The sequence below is a fragment of the Telopea speciosissima genome, chromosome 3, assembly GCF_018873765.1.
Source record: "Telopea speciosissima isolate NSW1024214 ecotype Mountain lineage chromosome 3, Tspe_v1, whole genome shotgun sequence".
Classification (NCBI taxonomy): Eukaryota; Viridiplantae; Streptophyta; class Magnoliopsida; order Proteales; family Proteaceae; genus Telopea; species Telopea speciosissima.
Window position 1 is genome coordinate 59378790 of NC_057918.1, and position 16107 is coordinate 59394896.

Consider the following 16107-nt stretch of genomic DNA (forward strand, 5'->3'; position numbering starts at 1 on the left):
ATGACTTGATATCTTTGACTGCCTCCCCTTCCGGGTATTTTTAGTTCGAAGTCGGCTTGGAATCTCATTAGACATCATGGCCTCCTTGTTCCTTGGCACAAGTTGGTGTGGTTCAAATCTCATATTCCTTGTCACAGCTTCACGACATGTTGTGCTCTCTCTTACTGCCTTCCAACTAGGGATGTAAACGGATCGGATACGGATTGGATGTGCTCGGATCCGGATAGTCCCTGCCCGGATACAGATATCCCTTAATGGATACAGATGCGAATCGAATTCGGATTTTTCGATTATCCATTTACATCTCTGATTGTGTAACCCAGACCAACGGATACGATTCACTCTCAATCCATGTTTTAGTCTCATAATTCTCATTCCTCATTCTTTAGAACCTGTTGAATCTTCAAAAACCCTCTATATCATTAGTTGGATATCTTTTCGGATCGGATAATTTTTTTTCCTGAATTATTCGAATAAAAATTCGGATACCCCTAAACGAATATGGATGCGAATCGAGTTTGGATTTTCGGATACCTGTTTACATCCCTACTTCCTGCTTCCTTTGCTGGAATACCACAGAAGTGTTAAGAATAGTAGTTTCAGGGGTATTCTTGTACATAACCCCATGTATTTTATGTTTCTTCTGTTATTTGTATAAGGCCAGGGGCCCCTGTGTAATTTCTATTTCTTTTCAATATAAGCAAGTTAGTCTCTAGTTTGAGACATAACAGAGTTATCACCAAACCGTGTTTGTTCCTCTCTTCTCCTCTCTTCTTCTCCTTCTTCTTCCTTTCTAAAACTGAACATGGTATCAGAGCATCTTGCTCCTGGAGTTTGAAGGTGAAGAGCAAACCCTTTCCCTCATTTCTTGTTGGTCTTTGAAGGAAAACCGAGAATACCTTCTCAGATCTGTTTCTTTCTTGTTTGCAATCCAAATGGAGAGCAACCAAGGGCTCTAGTTTCGTTTGGAAGCCCTCGTTCTTTCCCTTGTATCTCCTCAATCCTCTTGGAAGCTGCTAAGGGTCAAAACTGCATTTCGGCCAGGCCATTTCTGCTCCTTTTTCCGCCAGCCAGAGTTGTTGATTCAACAGAGCACTTCAATAGAGCTTGGTTTGGGAGTTTTTTTTTGGGCTATCTACCAAGGTTCGAAAACTCGGGTCTCGGAACCATCTCGGCCTAGCAAAAAACCGAGTTGGGCCGAGATCTCGGCAAGTTTGTGCTTTTTTTTTTTTCGGACTTGGAAGCCCATCTCGGTGGGTTTTAGACCTCTTTTGGGTCTGAAAATCGGTATACAGCCTATTTTAGGCCATTTAAACACAATGGCATTATTAGATTTTGCAAAAACAAAGTCCAAATAGGAGTTTCAGTTAGTGAGAAACTGAGAAAGCAGGACAGAAACTTATACTTATTCTAGAAACCAGGACAGACGCAGGACAAACAGTCTTATATATGCCTAACATCATTTAAGTAAATGATATTTCATGTACTTAAGATATTATTCATAAATAAGCAAATACCCCTTATTTGAATCCAATAAAAATAGTTAAAAAATCAAATTCCAAAAGGAAAAAAAGTCGACCCCCCAGTTCAAGAACAAAAACTGGATTTTCGGCGGTAGGTGTAATTTTCAACTTTCTAATGCTGGGGTTTTTCTCAAATCTAAAAATTCCATAAATCTTAATATGGTAAAACATTGCTAAAAACCAAAAGTGTGGTAAAATATTCATTTGTTTTGATGTCCAAAAATATATTCTCATTGAGCGATTTTGTGACGATTAGCCACAAATTAAGTTTGACCGTAAATAACTCCTTCAATATAAATCAGATTTAAGCAATCTTGGACTTGTTGGAAAGCTTTCAAAACATAGCTTTCCAACAAGTCCAAGATTGCTAAAATTTGATTTATATAAAGAGTTATGTATCGGTCAAACTTAATTCATGCGCGAATGTCACAAAATCGCTCAATGAAAATAATTTTTTGGACATCAAAACAAATGAATATTTTACCACACTTTTGGTTTTTAGCAATGTTTTACCATAATAAGATTTATGGAATTTTTAGATTTGAGAAAAACCCCAAAGATTAAAGTTGAAAATTACACCTACCGCGAAAATCCAGCTTTTGTTCTTGAACGGGGTTGACTTTTTTTCCTTTTGGAATTTGATTTTTTAACTATTTTTATTGGATTCAAATGGGGGGGGGGTATTTGCTTATTTATGAATAATATCTTAAGTAAATGCTATACAAATACAAAAGCATTTACTTAAATGATATTAGGCATAAATAAGTGTCTGTCTTCTCTATCTTGGTTCCTGGAATAGATAGGTGTCTGTATACCAAGAATTTCCAGCAAGATCTCGAGATCTGGCACTCATATAAAGGACCTAGATGGGCATTTTCCTATGTCAAACCGAGATCTCGGAGAAATATTGACATTTTAAGTTTCGTAGGCCATCTCGACTCTGGAAATTGGAAAACCGAGAATCTCGGCGAGATCTCGCGAGATTTCGGACTATGCTATCTACTATCGTTTCTTGGTAAGGAAGGTTATTCCTTTTTACTCCGCTGCTGTTTGATGATTGTGTGAAGTTCTACAAGCTATTTCAAGTTTTTTGGTCTAGTTTGTCTCTATTTTTTGCTGCTGTTTCTTGAGAACCAACTGTTTTTGCTTGTGGTGCTATTGTTTGCTCCTCCCAAGTGTTTGCTTTGAAGTCACAATAGGTGAAAAAACTGTTGAGACATCTGAAATCCCAAGTGTTGCAGCAGCCTTGCCTTTATCCCCTTCATATGAGAATCCAAATGTTCAGCTCCCCATTGTCAAGCTTGACAATTATAATTACTTGGATTGGTCACGGTCTATGAAGCTTATTCTTCGGAGTAGGGGGAAGTTGGGATATATATCTGGGAGCTTTAAGGCTCCTTCCTCCATTGATCCAGGTTACTCAAAATGGGAAACCGAGAACTCCCTTGTGATGACTTGGCTTATTTTTTCGATGAAGCCGGAGATTGGAAGAAGGTTTATGAGCAAGGAGACTGCCAAAGACATTTGGGATAGTGTTGCTCGTATTTTCGATAGAGTGGGGGACTCTACAAAGGTTTATCAACTCCTCTAACAGATTGTTAGCTTGCGCCAGGGTGACAAAAGTATCTCTAAGTACTATAGTCTTGTTGTGGGACTTTGGGAGTATGATCACTACAGAGACCTCCAGCTGTGTCCTGTTGATGAGCCTAAAGTGCATCAGTTGTTTGAGAAGGAGAGGGTTTTGTTCCTTCTTGGAGGTCTTAACCCTAAGTTTAAACCCTTAAGGGTGCAGATCCTTGGCCGACCAAGTCTTCCCTCCTTGGAGGAGGTGTGTGGTTATTTACAAAGTGAGGAGACCCGTAGAGGTGCTATGGAGACTACCCCCATTGTTGAGCGCTCTGCTCTTGTTTCATCCACTCCACAGGACCGTCCTCCCTTCACTAAGGGGGCTGGTAAAGGTCGATTCTCCTTTGACTGTTGTGGCAAGTCTGGGCATAAAGAGTTTTGCTGGGATCTTCATGGGAAACCATCCTCTACTGCATCTGGAGGACAGAAAGGACAGAAGAAGAATGGGCCTAAGGCCCACGTTGGGGTTCATGAGTTTGATCCATCCTCCCTCTCCAAGGAAGACATAGCTGCTTTTCGTCGGATTGTAGCCCACTTGGATGGTTCCTCCTCTACTGCTACCACTACTTCCACTGCTCTACAGGTCTCTACCTCTTCTGGCACCACTCCCTGGGTCATTGACTCAGGGGCCATAGACCATATGACTGGTAGGTCTCAACTTTTTAACTCCTACTCTGTTTGTTCTGGGAAAGATGAGGTAAAAATTGTTGATGGTTCTTTTTCTTCCATTTTGGGTAAGGGAGATGTCCAAGTTCCATTTATCCCTTTGAAGTCTGTCTTTCATATTCCCAACTTTGCTACTAATCTTCTTTCAGTTAGCCAATTGACTAAATCTTTGAACTGCTTTGTCACCTTTTTTCCTACCCATTGTCTCTTTCAGGATTTGGTGACGAAGAGGGTGATTGGTAGTGGACGTGAGGCTGATGGATTATATGTTCTGGACACTTGTGCTTCCCCTGTGGCGAAAGCTCAATCTTATGTGTTCGGGCAACATGGCGGATGTATACAGGAGGATATTTTGCTTTGGCATTAGCGTTTGTGACACCCTTCTTTTTTTGTTATGAGGAAAATGTTGCCACATTTATTTACCTCTTTTCCTGTCAATCATGTTTTTCATTGTGAACCTTGTCTTTATGCAAAAAGTTGTAAGACAGAGTATCCATCTTCTGGTAATAGATCTATTTCACCTTTTCACATTGTTCACATTGATGTTTGGGGTCCTTCCCCTATTACTTCTTTACGTGGCTTCCGCTACTTTGTCTCCTTTATTGATGACTTCTCTCGAGTTACTTGGGTTTATCTCTTGAAACAAAAGAGTGATGTCTATTCCGCGTTTACAAATTTCTATGAGTTGGTGTATACCTAGTTTCAAACTCGTATTCAGATTGTCCGTTCTGATAAAGGTGGAGAGTATATGTATGGTGGTTTGGAGTCCTTTTTTTCTGACCATGGCATTATCCACCAAGTGGCTTGTGTTGATACCCCTCAACAAAATGGGGTTGCTGAGAGAAAAAACCGTCACCTGCTGGAAGTAGCCCGGTCCCTTTGGTTTACAATGCATGTTCCAAAAACCTTTTGGTCCGATGCCTTACTCACTGCTGTCTTTCTTCTCAATCATATGCCCTCCAGTGTCTTGAACTTCAGAGTCCCTCTTAAGGTCTTACCCTCACTTTCTTCTTCTTTCTTCCTTCCTCCAAGGGTCTTTGGTTGCATCTGCTATGCCCATATTAACAAATCTGCCTGCACTAAATTGGATCCTAAGGCCTTGAAGTGCCTCTTTCTTGGGTATTCCTCTACCTCCAAAGGATACACATGTTATCACCCTCCTACCCGTCGGTGGCTTATCTCCAAAGATGTCCATTTCTTTGAAACCATCCCGTATTTTTAGTCACCTCTTCAGGGGGAGTGTTCATCTCTTGGTGGTGAGGTTGAAGAAGCTCCTGAGTTTGTTTCCTTTCCTTCCTCCTCTCTTATTCCTATTTCCCCTTTTCAGATTGACAAGGGAAAGAAAAGTTCTGAGGATACTGTTGTTGAGGGGGAGCCTCCGAGTGCACAGGTGAACAGAGAACAAGGGGAGCTACTGGTGTATACAAAGGACAAGAGAAACCCTTCTTCATGGCTTCCTATAAAGAAGACCTGCCAAAATCCTTCTTCGTCTCCTCATCCTGAGCCTCCATCCATTGAGACAGGTATACCTTCCTCTACTCCTACATCCTCAGACTTAGATCTTCCTATTGCTCACCGCAAGGGAACTCGGGCTTGTACTAATCCCATTGCCAAGTTTGTCTCCTATGATTCTACCTCCCCTACAGGTGTTGCCTTCACTGTGGCTATCTCCTCAATCTCTATTCCTAAGAATGTAGCAGAGGCTATGGCTGATCCAAAATGGGGAGAAGCAATGAATACAGAGATGGTGGCCCTTGAGAAGAATCACACTTGGGATCTTGTTGAACACCCAAAGGGGAGAGTTCCTGTTGGATGCAGATGGGTATTCAGAGTCAAGTTCAAGTCTGATGGTACTGTAGAGAGATATCAGGCAAGACTGGTTGCCAAGGGCTATACGCAGGTGTATGGCATTGATTATCAGGAAACCTTTGCTCCAGTGGCCAAGCATAACTCCATTCGGGTATTCCTCTCAATGGCTGCAAATCTTGATTGGCCATTGTACCAGCTTGATGTAAAGAATGCATTCTTACATGGTGACTTAGAAGAAGAGGTCTACATGCACTCTCCTCCTGGGTTCAAGCATCTTAGTGGCAATGGAAAAGTGTGTCATCTTAGGAAGGCTCTTTATGGCCTTAAACAATCTCCTAAGGCTTGGTTTGAGAGGTTTAGACAAGCTATCCTACAGAATGGATGCACCCAAAGTCAAGCCGATCACACTTTGTTTATACAAAGGAAGGGCAGCACTATTACAGCTCTTATTGTATATGCTGATGACATCGTGGTCATGGGAAACAATGGGGCTGAAATCTCAAAGCTTAAACTTTATTTGGCTCGGCAGTTTGAGATCAAAGATCTTGGTCCATCGAAGTATTTTATGGGGATTGAAGTTTCAAGATCCACGCAAGGGATCAATGTTTGTCAAAGGAAGTTTGTCCTTGATCTACTTACAGAGACAGGATACTTAGGATGTAAACCAGTCTCCTCCCCTATTGATCAGAATCACAAGCTAGGGGAAGATTGTGGTGAACCTCTTGTAGATGCTGAAAAATATCAGAGATTAGTAGGCAAGCTAATCTATCTTTCCTTTACCCGACCTGACATAGCCTATGCTGTTGGGGTGGTAAGTCAGTTTATGCATACACCCAAAATGGGACATCTTGATGCAGTTTACAGGATCCTCAGATATTTAAAGCCATGCCCTGGAAAAGGTCTTCTCTTCTCTAGAAATGGTCACTTGAGGATTGAAGCATATACTGATGCTGACTGGGCTGGATCTATTTCTGATCGAAGATCTACTTCAGGATACTGTACTTTTGTTGGTGGAAATTTGGTTACTGGGAGAAGTAAGAAGTAACTTGTGGTGGCTAGGTCGAGCGATGAGGCAGAATTTAGAGCCATGGCTCACGGAGTGTGTGAAATCTTGTGGCTAAAGAAACTTGTTCAAGAATTGGGATTTGAGACTGTTAAACTTGTGAGTTTATATTGTGACAACAAGGCAGCCATAAGTATTGCCCATAACCCAGTGCAACATGACAGGACAAAGCATGTTGAGGTTGATAGACATTTTATCAAAGAAAAGATTGAGTCAAAGACCATCTGCACTCCTTTTGTGAAGACAAATGAACAAGTGGCCGACATCTTCACCAAAGGACTTACCACTCATCACTTTGACTGGTTGTTGAACAAGCTGGGAATGTATGACATATACCACCCAGCTTAAAGGGGAGTGTTAAGAATAGTAGTTTCAGGGGTATTCTTGTACATAACCCCATGTATTTTATGTTTCTTCTGTTATTTGTTTAAGGCCAGGGGCCCCTGTATAATTTCTAATTCTTTTCAATATAAACAAGTTAGTCTCTAGTTTGAGACATAACAGATTTATCACCAAACCATGTTTGTTCCTGTCTTCTCCTCTCTTCTTCTCCTTCTTCTCCTTCTTCTTCCTTTCTAAAACTAAACAAGAAGATGTCGATCACCTCTTTTTTTACTGTCCCTTCTCTTCCAGGATTTGGACTACCCTCCTTTCCCGTTGGTGGCCCCGCAGAAGAAGAATATTGCCCTTTCAGCGAGAATGGTTATGGGTTGACATGACATTTGGAGGGTCTTCAGTTTGTGATAGTGTGGGAAAGCTTGTGTTTGGCGCTTCTATTCACCACATCTGGTTTGAGTGCAACCTCAGAAGATGGACTCTCAACTCTAGATCTTTCCATCAGATTTGTGAATCCATCTCTTTCGAAGTTAAATGCAAGCTCCCTTCGCGGCCATTTAGATGTGTTGATTCTCCTAGGAACCGCCATATTGTAGATCCTTGGTCAGTGCCATCCCACACCTTTTAGTGCTTTGGTTGGCATTGTTTCTCTTGCCCTCTTTGGGTTTTTTTGTTTTTTATTTTTTAGGCCTTGTTCCTTGTTTATTCTTCCCTTCAGGATCCCTTTGTTCTTCTCTTGGTAATGAATTTTTATTCACCCAAAAAAAATAAAAAAATCCGTATGCCTTAATGGCTGGTTACAAAAGTATATATAGACTCTCCAAATATGGCTCATAACATGACTAGAAATAGCCTTAACCAACTAATAACCAAAACTGGCTACTTAATTGACCAGTAAAAGTGTGGAGAACCTAGGACTTGTAACCAGTAACTCCAGAGAGAAGAAGAGATGAAAGTTGTAAATACTTGAGTTATTTAATTGATAGGTAAGCCCCTCTATTTATAATAGAGGGGAAATTACAAAGTGACTAAACTAGGCGATGTGGGACTAAAACCCACATAGCCCACTTACACTTGGTAACATAAGAAGAATAAAACTACCCCAAAAAGACCAGAATACCCCCACGGTATTCTGGAGTACATATTTCAACACTCCCCCTCAAGCTGGATTATACAAATAAGTAAAGAAAGAAGATCCAGCTTGAACTAAAGAAAAAAGAATTCCTAATAATGCTAACACCCCCCCTCAAGTTGGCACATATAAGGTACTAATGCCCAACTTGAACAAAATGGGAAAAAAACTAAGTTGCAGTAGAATCCAACTTATCATATGAATGCAGCTCCCAAATAAACCTTCAAGAACTTGAAAAAATAGGTCTTCAAAACTTGGACAAACTGATCAGCAAACCAGGACTGGAATGTCTTCCAAAAAAAGCAACTTTCAACGATCTTCAATAGCTATCTAGTGATGAATCTCAGGTTGTCATAGTGACATAGAATCTTGAAGGGAAATAACTAGAGCAGCAAGCAACGAAAAACAAACTGAATCAGGCAATGGAAAAAAATACTGTATCAACCCAACTGAAAGTCCTCAAATAGGCAACAACCAAAATATCTTCAATACTCTTCAATACTTCAATCTCCCCCTTACGGCCAACTCAACTCAATAACAAAGGATACCCAATAGCAATGGTGGAGAAAACTGATCTTCTATGTTTTGCACCAATGTTCCTGCATGTTCTGCGTTTTGCAATGTTTGTAGGTGTATTGTACATAATCCCCCCCTCACGTGTAGTACACATGGACATAACAGAGATAATGGAAGAGATAGGGTAAAAACATAATATTCTAGAATTTTCCAAGAGGTGCTAAGGGTAATGGAAAAGGAAGAAATGGCAAATTAGAGAATACCATTATCGTCCAAAGTGGTTATGGGTATATGCCAAAGGTATGGGATATGAAGGGAATTAGAATTATTGAAAGGGAACGGTGTTGGAAAAAAAGGATGGCATGGCTGTAATTTAGTGGAAATCCATTTTTAAATACAAACCAAGCCAAAGGGCAAACTGGTAATAAACCAGAATTTTCAAGGGTCAATTGGGTAGTCAAATAGGGGAATGGCAGAATTGCAAATAACATAAAGTTGAATAAGGGATGGCATGGCATTCTGGTAAATATGGTGAACAGGATAGGATTCCTTTGAAAGAAACAAAGAAGGCCGTAGGGTGTAGGGCTAAATAAGTTCAAAAAATGAGGGCAAAGCTGGAAACTCAAATAAGGTAATGATGGCACATGATGACATGAAAATTTGAAGAATGGCTTAAGTGAAATAAAGAGAGAAAGGAGGGGTAATAATAGAAACTCAAAAATAAAGCTAACCAAGATGAAGAGAAATCGTGGAAAGAAGGTATTCTTCAACCTCACGACACAAACAAGGGCAGAGAAAGTCACGGAACCAGACCTGGTTCGAAGGGAATATCGCAGCAAATAGGGCTTTTTCAACCTGAAATCTTGGGTAAGACTTCGTAATCTCTAGGCCTCACCGCTACCATGAGAGAAGGAAGCATAGTCTCCTTCAACCTTTGGCCACATCCGAAACCAGAAACGAAACCAGACTCAACTTCGAAGAAGAGAATTTCCTCACCTTTGATCTGTTCGATCCTAAATTTCAGGCAAGGCTTCGTAACATGTAGGCCTCTTAAGATCACCCAAGGACAGTCCCTGATTTTAGGTATTATGCCGACAAAGTGTGGCTGAAACAATTTAGGGCGGTAATCTAAGAACCAGACCTGATTTGGTTTCGATTCGCACTGTAGGAGCATTAACAGGAGCCAAAATTCTAGAGTTTCAGTTGCGGCAACTCCATTCAGCAATAAAAGAAATATCCAAAGCAAGCCCTTCAATCTCCAGATGAAAGGATAAACCACAGCAATCGATTTCTGCAATAACCAGAAATCAGTAGTAGGATTCTTCAACTAGAAATCCAGATCAGTAGCAGCCACCGACTCCATCGAACAATATTCTTCGAACCAGAAAAGACCAACAAACGATGGTGGAAGGGAACAAAAATCGAAAAAATGCAGGCACCATCGATTTCAGCAGCCAAGTTATTGACTCAAATCGGAACTTGCGATAGCAGCATCAGAATAGAACAAAAATAAATATCGATGGAGCACAAACCAACTAGTAGCTGATGTCTCCACCAATCGAATGTAGCAAATTAGTAAATGAAACTGCAGAAAATATTCCAAAACTAGAAACCGCAAGCCTTCAATGTAGAACCCCACGATTTCCAAATAAATAAAATTACAAGGATGATACAAGTAGGAAACCCTAGTTCTTCTTTTCTTTCTATGAACTAGGGTTTCTCCATAAATCGGAGAACCTTGAAACGACTCTCAAAACTGCAAATATTGGAGAGAATCAGTCACTGGTTACAACAGCTTTGATACCATGTGGAGAACCTAGGACCTGTAACCAGTAACTCCAGAGAGAAGAAGAGATGAAAGTTGTAAATACTTGAGTTATTTAATTGATAGGTAAGCCCCATGGGAAATTACAAAGTGACTAAACTAGGCGATGTGGGACTAAAACCCACATAGTCCACTTACACTTAGTAACATAAGAAGAATAAAACTACCCCAAAAAGACCAGAATACCCCCACGGTACTCTAGAGTACATATTCCAACAAAAAGACTTAAAACAACTCCTAAACTAACTCAAGAACCTTCAGCTGTGTTTGGAGTCTTAAACCAACTAGAACTTGACATAATGATAAAAAATCAACTCATACCTGAACTGGACTTATATATTCCTAATCCAGCCTGAACTAGGACACATAAACATAACCAAAATAGGAAAAGAAACTGAAACATAGCTCTACTTAAATAGAACTCCATAGTAGAGTTGGAAAAGGATTCCTCGAGAAGCTAGGAATTCTGAAATTTCTGAAACCAGAAGTTCTCTTGGCACTGCTGCTAGTGCCCAAATACTGCATCAATCAGTAATATTACTTAGTTGCAGCTAATGAGAGAAAAAATTGAGAGGAAAAAGCGCCAACCTAAAGCTCTAAGTCTGCTTTGGAATTATGCAAGTAATGAATACTAAATTCTTCTATCCAGCCAAGATTGTCCGGAAGCTTCTTTGGGGGTCCTTCTATGTGTCACTATGCCTAGTGAAGCAGTTCACTTCATTATAACTTTTCTACCCTCAGAAATACTCTTACTAAGTTGGAATAAAAGGGTTATACTCGTAAAATCACTGTCCCCATCCCCACCCCCTCCTCCCCTTTGGCTTATCATTTTCCTCCTTTCTCTTCAACGCTCTAGCTCTGGCGCCAGGCCAGCTTCCTCTCTTCCCTCCCTCCTCCTCCTGATGCACTGAAGGGCCACTTCAGTACAGAGAGCAGCACGATCAGTACCAACGTACCCATGAATGTCTTTTGCTGTTATTTCCAATTCAACCTGTGTGGATAAATCACTGGAACTATTAGCTTCAAATTAAAGACAACAAACAAGAAAAGACAGTTCTGAAACACAGAATAGGTGAGGATTTGGTCTACATCTTCAGCTAATTTCATATTCCTTGTATGAATCCGAATAATCTCAAGACATCCAACAACATCTGGAACACCAATATCAATTTCCCTATCAAAGCTTCCAAACAATAATTTAGGCACAAGATTTCAATACATCCATCAGTGTCAACAAAGATGATAGCTGGTGCGTTCTTCTCAGTTTCCTTGAAATGCCTTCCTGAGATTGCTTCTTCACTCTCTCCAGCTCACTTACATAAATTCTGGACCATACAAGAAAATTCCTTTTGGGGGCTTCACACCAATAGATTTGAACAGCTGTGCATGTCTTGGAGGAAGTTCTACAAGTTCTTGTGTCTGAGACATCTGTTTTCATCCAACCTGTCTTTGTCCTCCCTTTAAATTGGCTCAGCCTCGCAAAATATCTCGGGATCAGGAGCAACAACACAGTACTTTACTGGACTGGGTCAGTCTCAATGACCTTAACTCAATGCTCCTTATTTCACCTCTGAGAAGGAAGAGATCCCCTTTCCTAACAGGACGATATGCTTCCAAGAAATATGCTGCAAAATTTAAAACCTCAACAATTAGAAAGGTGGGAGGACGGGTGAGGGAGAAAGGAGAGATCAGGAAGCCGGTGTGGAGCCGGAGCCAGAACGCTGGAGAGAAAGGAGGAAAGGGATAAGCTGGAGGGTGGATGGAGTGGGAGGGGGAGGGGGAGGGAGATGAGAGGGAGGACAGTGATTTTACAAGAACCCCTCCACTCCAGCTCAGCAAAAGCATGTGTGAAGGTAAAAAAGTCATACTGAAGTGAAACTGCTTCACTAGGCATAGTGATGCAAAAGTTACCCATATATATAAAAAAGTGCGTACCCAGTGCATAGGGCTTCCTCTACTACGGAATCTGTGGAGGGTCATAATGTACGCAGCCTTACCCCCACTTCGCGGAAAAGCTGTTTCACAACTCGAACCCACAACCACTAGGTTGTAATGCAGCAACCTTACTGTTGCGCCAGCGCGGGGTCAATGAGAGAGTGCGCAGGGGCATCAACATGTATGGTATTAATGATTTAACAGGGGCTGGAATAGTGCTTTTGCGCATTCCTGTGTCTAGGCACAGGAGCCACGAGACCAGGCAGCGTTCTTTTTCCCATTTATACCTGGTTTTACATGAACATTAAGGAAAGAACCTCCTCAACAGGCATCAGACCAATCCGATTTTGGCAGTGGCAAAACAATAAATAAAAAATCTGACACTACCAAGAGGGTTCACGGGACTATAGTGGCAGTGCACGGACATAGACATACACGAGGGTATGGCATTAGATGGGAGGGGAGATGGTTGAATTTGGGGTTAGAATTTGACACATTATTTATTTAGACCATTCCCTATACATCCATCAGTCAGATTTGCCACATCACTCTTCCACATGGCAAAATTGGGTGTTCTTGTTAAGGAGATTCTTTCCTTAAGTGTCATGTGGGAAAGCTTTTCGCAAAAAAATAAAATAAAAGCTTATACATCCAGCAGGATTGTGTTCATTGTGAATTCATGATTTATTGAATACTTTTTATCCTTTTTTAATATAATGCAAGAACCTTTCCTGATTTCCCCTCCTTGAACAGTTAGAGAACACTGAATCAAGAAAACTGGACAATTTGTATTTACGGTTCGCAAGAATTTCCTGGCAACTAATCCTTGCACCATGGAGAGTTCTGTTTGCTTTTGTGCCTCCTTATCAAATCGCCCATGGATGGATTGCCTTCGTATGCACTCTGATTTTCATTAGTGGAATAGCTTATATTGTCACAAAGCTCACAGATCTAATAAGCTGTGTCACAGGTACCTCACCCTCTCTCTGTATCCCTGCCTCTCTCTTGCTTGTGTGTTTGTGCATAACAAAAGCTGTCCCCCCCTCCCCCCCAACTCACACAAAAAAAAAAAAGAGAGAAAAATCCCTTTCCGCATAATTGAGAGTGACCCTGCTAGGTACAGTGCAGAGGGTCTGGAGTTGTGATACTGTATTGTTTTCTTGCAGGAATAAATGCATATGTCATTGCATTTACAGCACTGGCAGCTGGAACCTCATGGCCAGATCTAGTTGCAAGCAAGATTGCTGCTGAACGTCAAACAACAGCTGACTCTGCCATTGCAAATATAACTTGCAGGTTCTATTCTTCAAACATCCTTTTAGCTAGGATCTTATGAAACCATTCGGAATGAAAGTCTTGCCTACATGATTAAAGGCCTTAAAAAAACAAGATTGCTTTGTTAGGCATGTGGTAGGGTGATATTCTTAATGAAGAACTTGAACCTGTGCTAAACCATTTTGGAGAAGACATCTCTAAATAAATTTAGAACAGAGATTTACCACAACAGCAGAGTGGGAACCGCACCCATGTGAATGCAGGAGGCATATACGTTTATTAGGGGACCCACATTTAGTTGGAGGAGAGCAAGTGTCAGTGTGGCCCCAAGGGTCATTCTGTGAGAGGGTGTGGAAAGGAAGCCCCACTCCAGTGTCGTTGGGTATCTTTTCCCACAAAATTTATATTTGCTGGAAAAACTGAAATTGAAAACTCATTTGAGGAAGTGAAAATGGAAGTGTCTCTGGAAACCTCGGCTCTAGACACTGTAGTTCATGTAGACAATAGGATGATTACTTGATGTAAGCTGTAATAAACATAGGATTTTTAGTGTTCTTCACAAGCATTCTCCTTTCCAGTCGATGTATGCAATGCATTTGTTTTCCACTTGAGCCAAACACCAGTAATTAGAGGACAGTCTTCCAGTAAAATTTGATGTGTTTCTTATTTTTAGTTTACTCAAGCATGCATTTCTTTTCCATATTCATAGTGTAGTATATGATGCTGGTTTTAGTTTTTCACTCCTCTTCCCTTATTATGCAGCAACTCTGTCAATATTTATGTGGGAATTGGCTTTCCGTGGCTGGTGAACACGGCATACAACTTCATCGCTTATAGGGAACCACTACGGATCCAAAATGCCGAAGGCCTCAGCTTCTCTTTGCTAATTTTCTTCTTGACTTCCATAGCATGTATTGCTGTCCTGGTGTTTAGGCGCATGACACTGGGTGCTGAGCTGGGAGGGCCAAGGATATGGGCATGGGCAACCTGTATTTTCTTCATGTTCCTCTGGGTTGTTTTTGTTGTTCTTTCTTCCCTAAAGGTTTCTGGCATCATTTGATTGCATCCTCTATCCCCCTTAACCCTTTTTCCATAGTGCGATTCTCATTATACCAGCTGTCTAAGTTGTTGAACACCCAATGTAAGGAACAATAAAAGCTGATAATAGTAGTCACACGCACAACCGCTCTTTTTTTTTGTTTTGTTTGGGGTGTGGGGTTTGTTCAAAGGTTTGTATGACCATTGCATTAAAACTTGTCTCCTTGATGGCCAGTCTCTGGCACAAGGTAACTTAAGCAGTATTTGGTATGCATTCTTGGACAATAAAAACAACTATTTTTATCATCCAATTATGCAAAATCAACCTAGAATGCATTCAAAGAATGTGTACCAAACATGGCCTTAATTAGCTAGGCTAAGATATTTGTGAACATGTTCACATCACCATCTAGGCATCTACTTTGGTCTTGGACCCTCAGCACATCCCATTGCCTGCAAAGTTCCCATGCTGAGACAGACTTTTAAATACAATGGGGTACAAAGTCAATACCTGGCCGGTGATGGAAAAAATACCTGTAAGACACTGTTTCCTTAAGTTTCATGACATACATACAAAAAATCTGAATAGCATTGACAAGTTAGCTTGGATAAAATATCCGATATAGTTAAAAAACATATTTACATCTTTAATTATATTTTAAAAAAAACACTGAAAAGTTTACAGTAAATGTCGAACCCTTTTGTAATATTACTATTCTATATATTGTTTGATTGTTATGAGACATAATTGGCAAGTAAAATAAGTAAATTATACAATAATGGATGAAGACATACAATTAAAATTTAAAAAAAAAAAAATCTTTTTTTATTTTTTATTTTTTGAAATTTTTAATGTTTATTATTAAAATTAAAAATAATTATTTTACTAGCTGAAAATAATTTCCAACACCTTGACCAACAGTAATTAGCATATGGGAAGTAGTTTTATATCCAATAGTGTTGGTGTAGTGTCTATCTCTCTTCTCAAAATACAGGGAAAAAGGTGTCTTTTCATATGGGGGGAGAGAGAGAGAGACTTATGGGAGTGTTAGCATACGCCACACTCCTGGACAGAATTTTTAAAAATTTTTTAACATTCTAGTTATAGAAAAATCCATTTTTTAAAAAAATTAAAAAAATTAAATTATATAAACAGAAGAAAAAAATATCTTGAGGTCGTAGATCGACCTCCAATGTCTGACATATAAAAAATCTACCCTCATACAACAAATAGTTGTCATATTTTTTTTAAAAAAAAATAGTTTTTGGGAATAGTAAGTTTACTTAAAATGATTGAATGTAGCTAAATCTTCCCCAGTAAACAACAATTGATTTTTGGGAAATTTACACCCCTGAGGTTTGA

The 16107-nt window shown here is 40.2% G+C and overlaps 1 protein-coding gene across 2 annotated transcripts in view; it reads left to right on the forward strand.

The window, feature by feature from the left end:
- Positions 1 to 14802, forward strand: part of LOC122653495 (magnesium/proton exchanger) — a 25799-nt gene extending 10997 nt beyond the window's left edge. For both annotated transcript variants that reach the window (XM_043847344.1, XM_043847345.1), the window contains exons 7-9: positions 13185 to 13401; positions 13598 to 13727; positions 14469 to 14802. In XM_043847344.1, coding sequence (XP_043703279.1) covers positions 13185 to 13401; positions 13598 to 13727; positions 14469 to 14766 — 645 coding nt within the window. In that variant the 3' untranslated portion in view covers positions 14767 to 14802. The remainder of the gene's footprint in view (positions 1 to 13184; positions 13402 to 13597; positions 13728 to 14468) is intronic.
- Positions 14803 to 16107: the final 1305 nt, after the last annotated feature.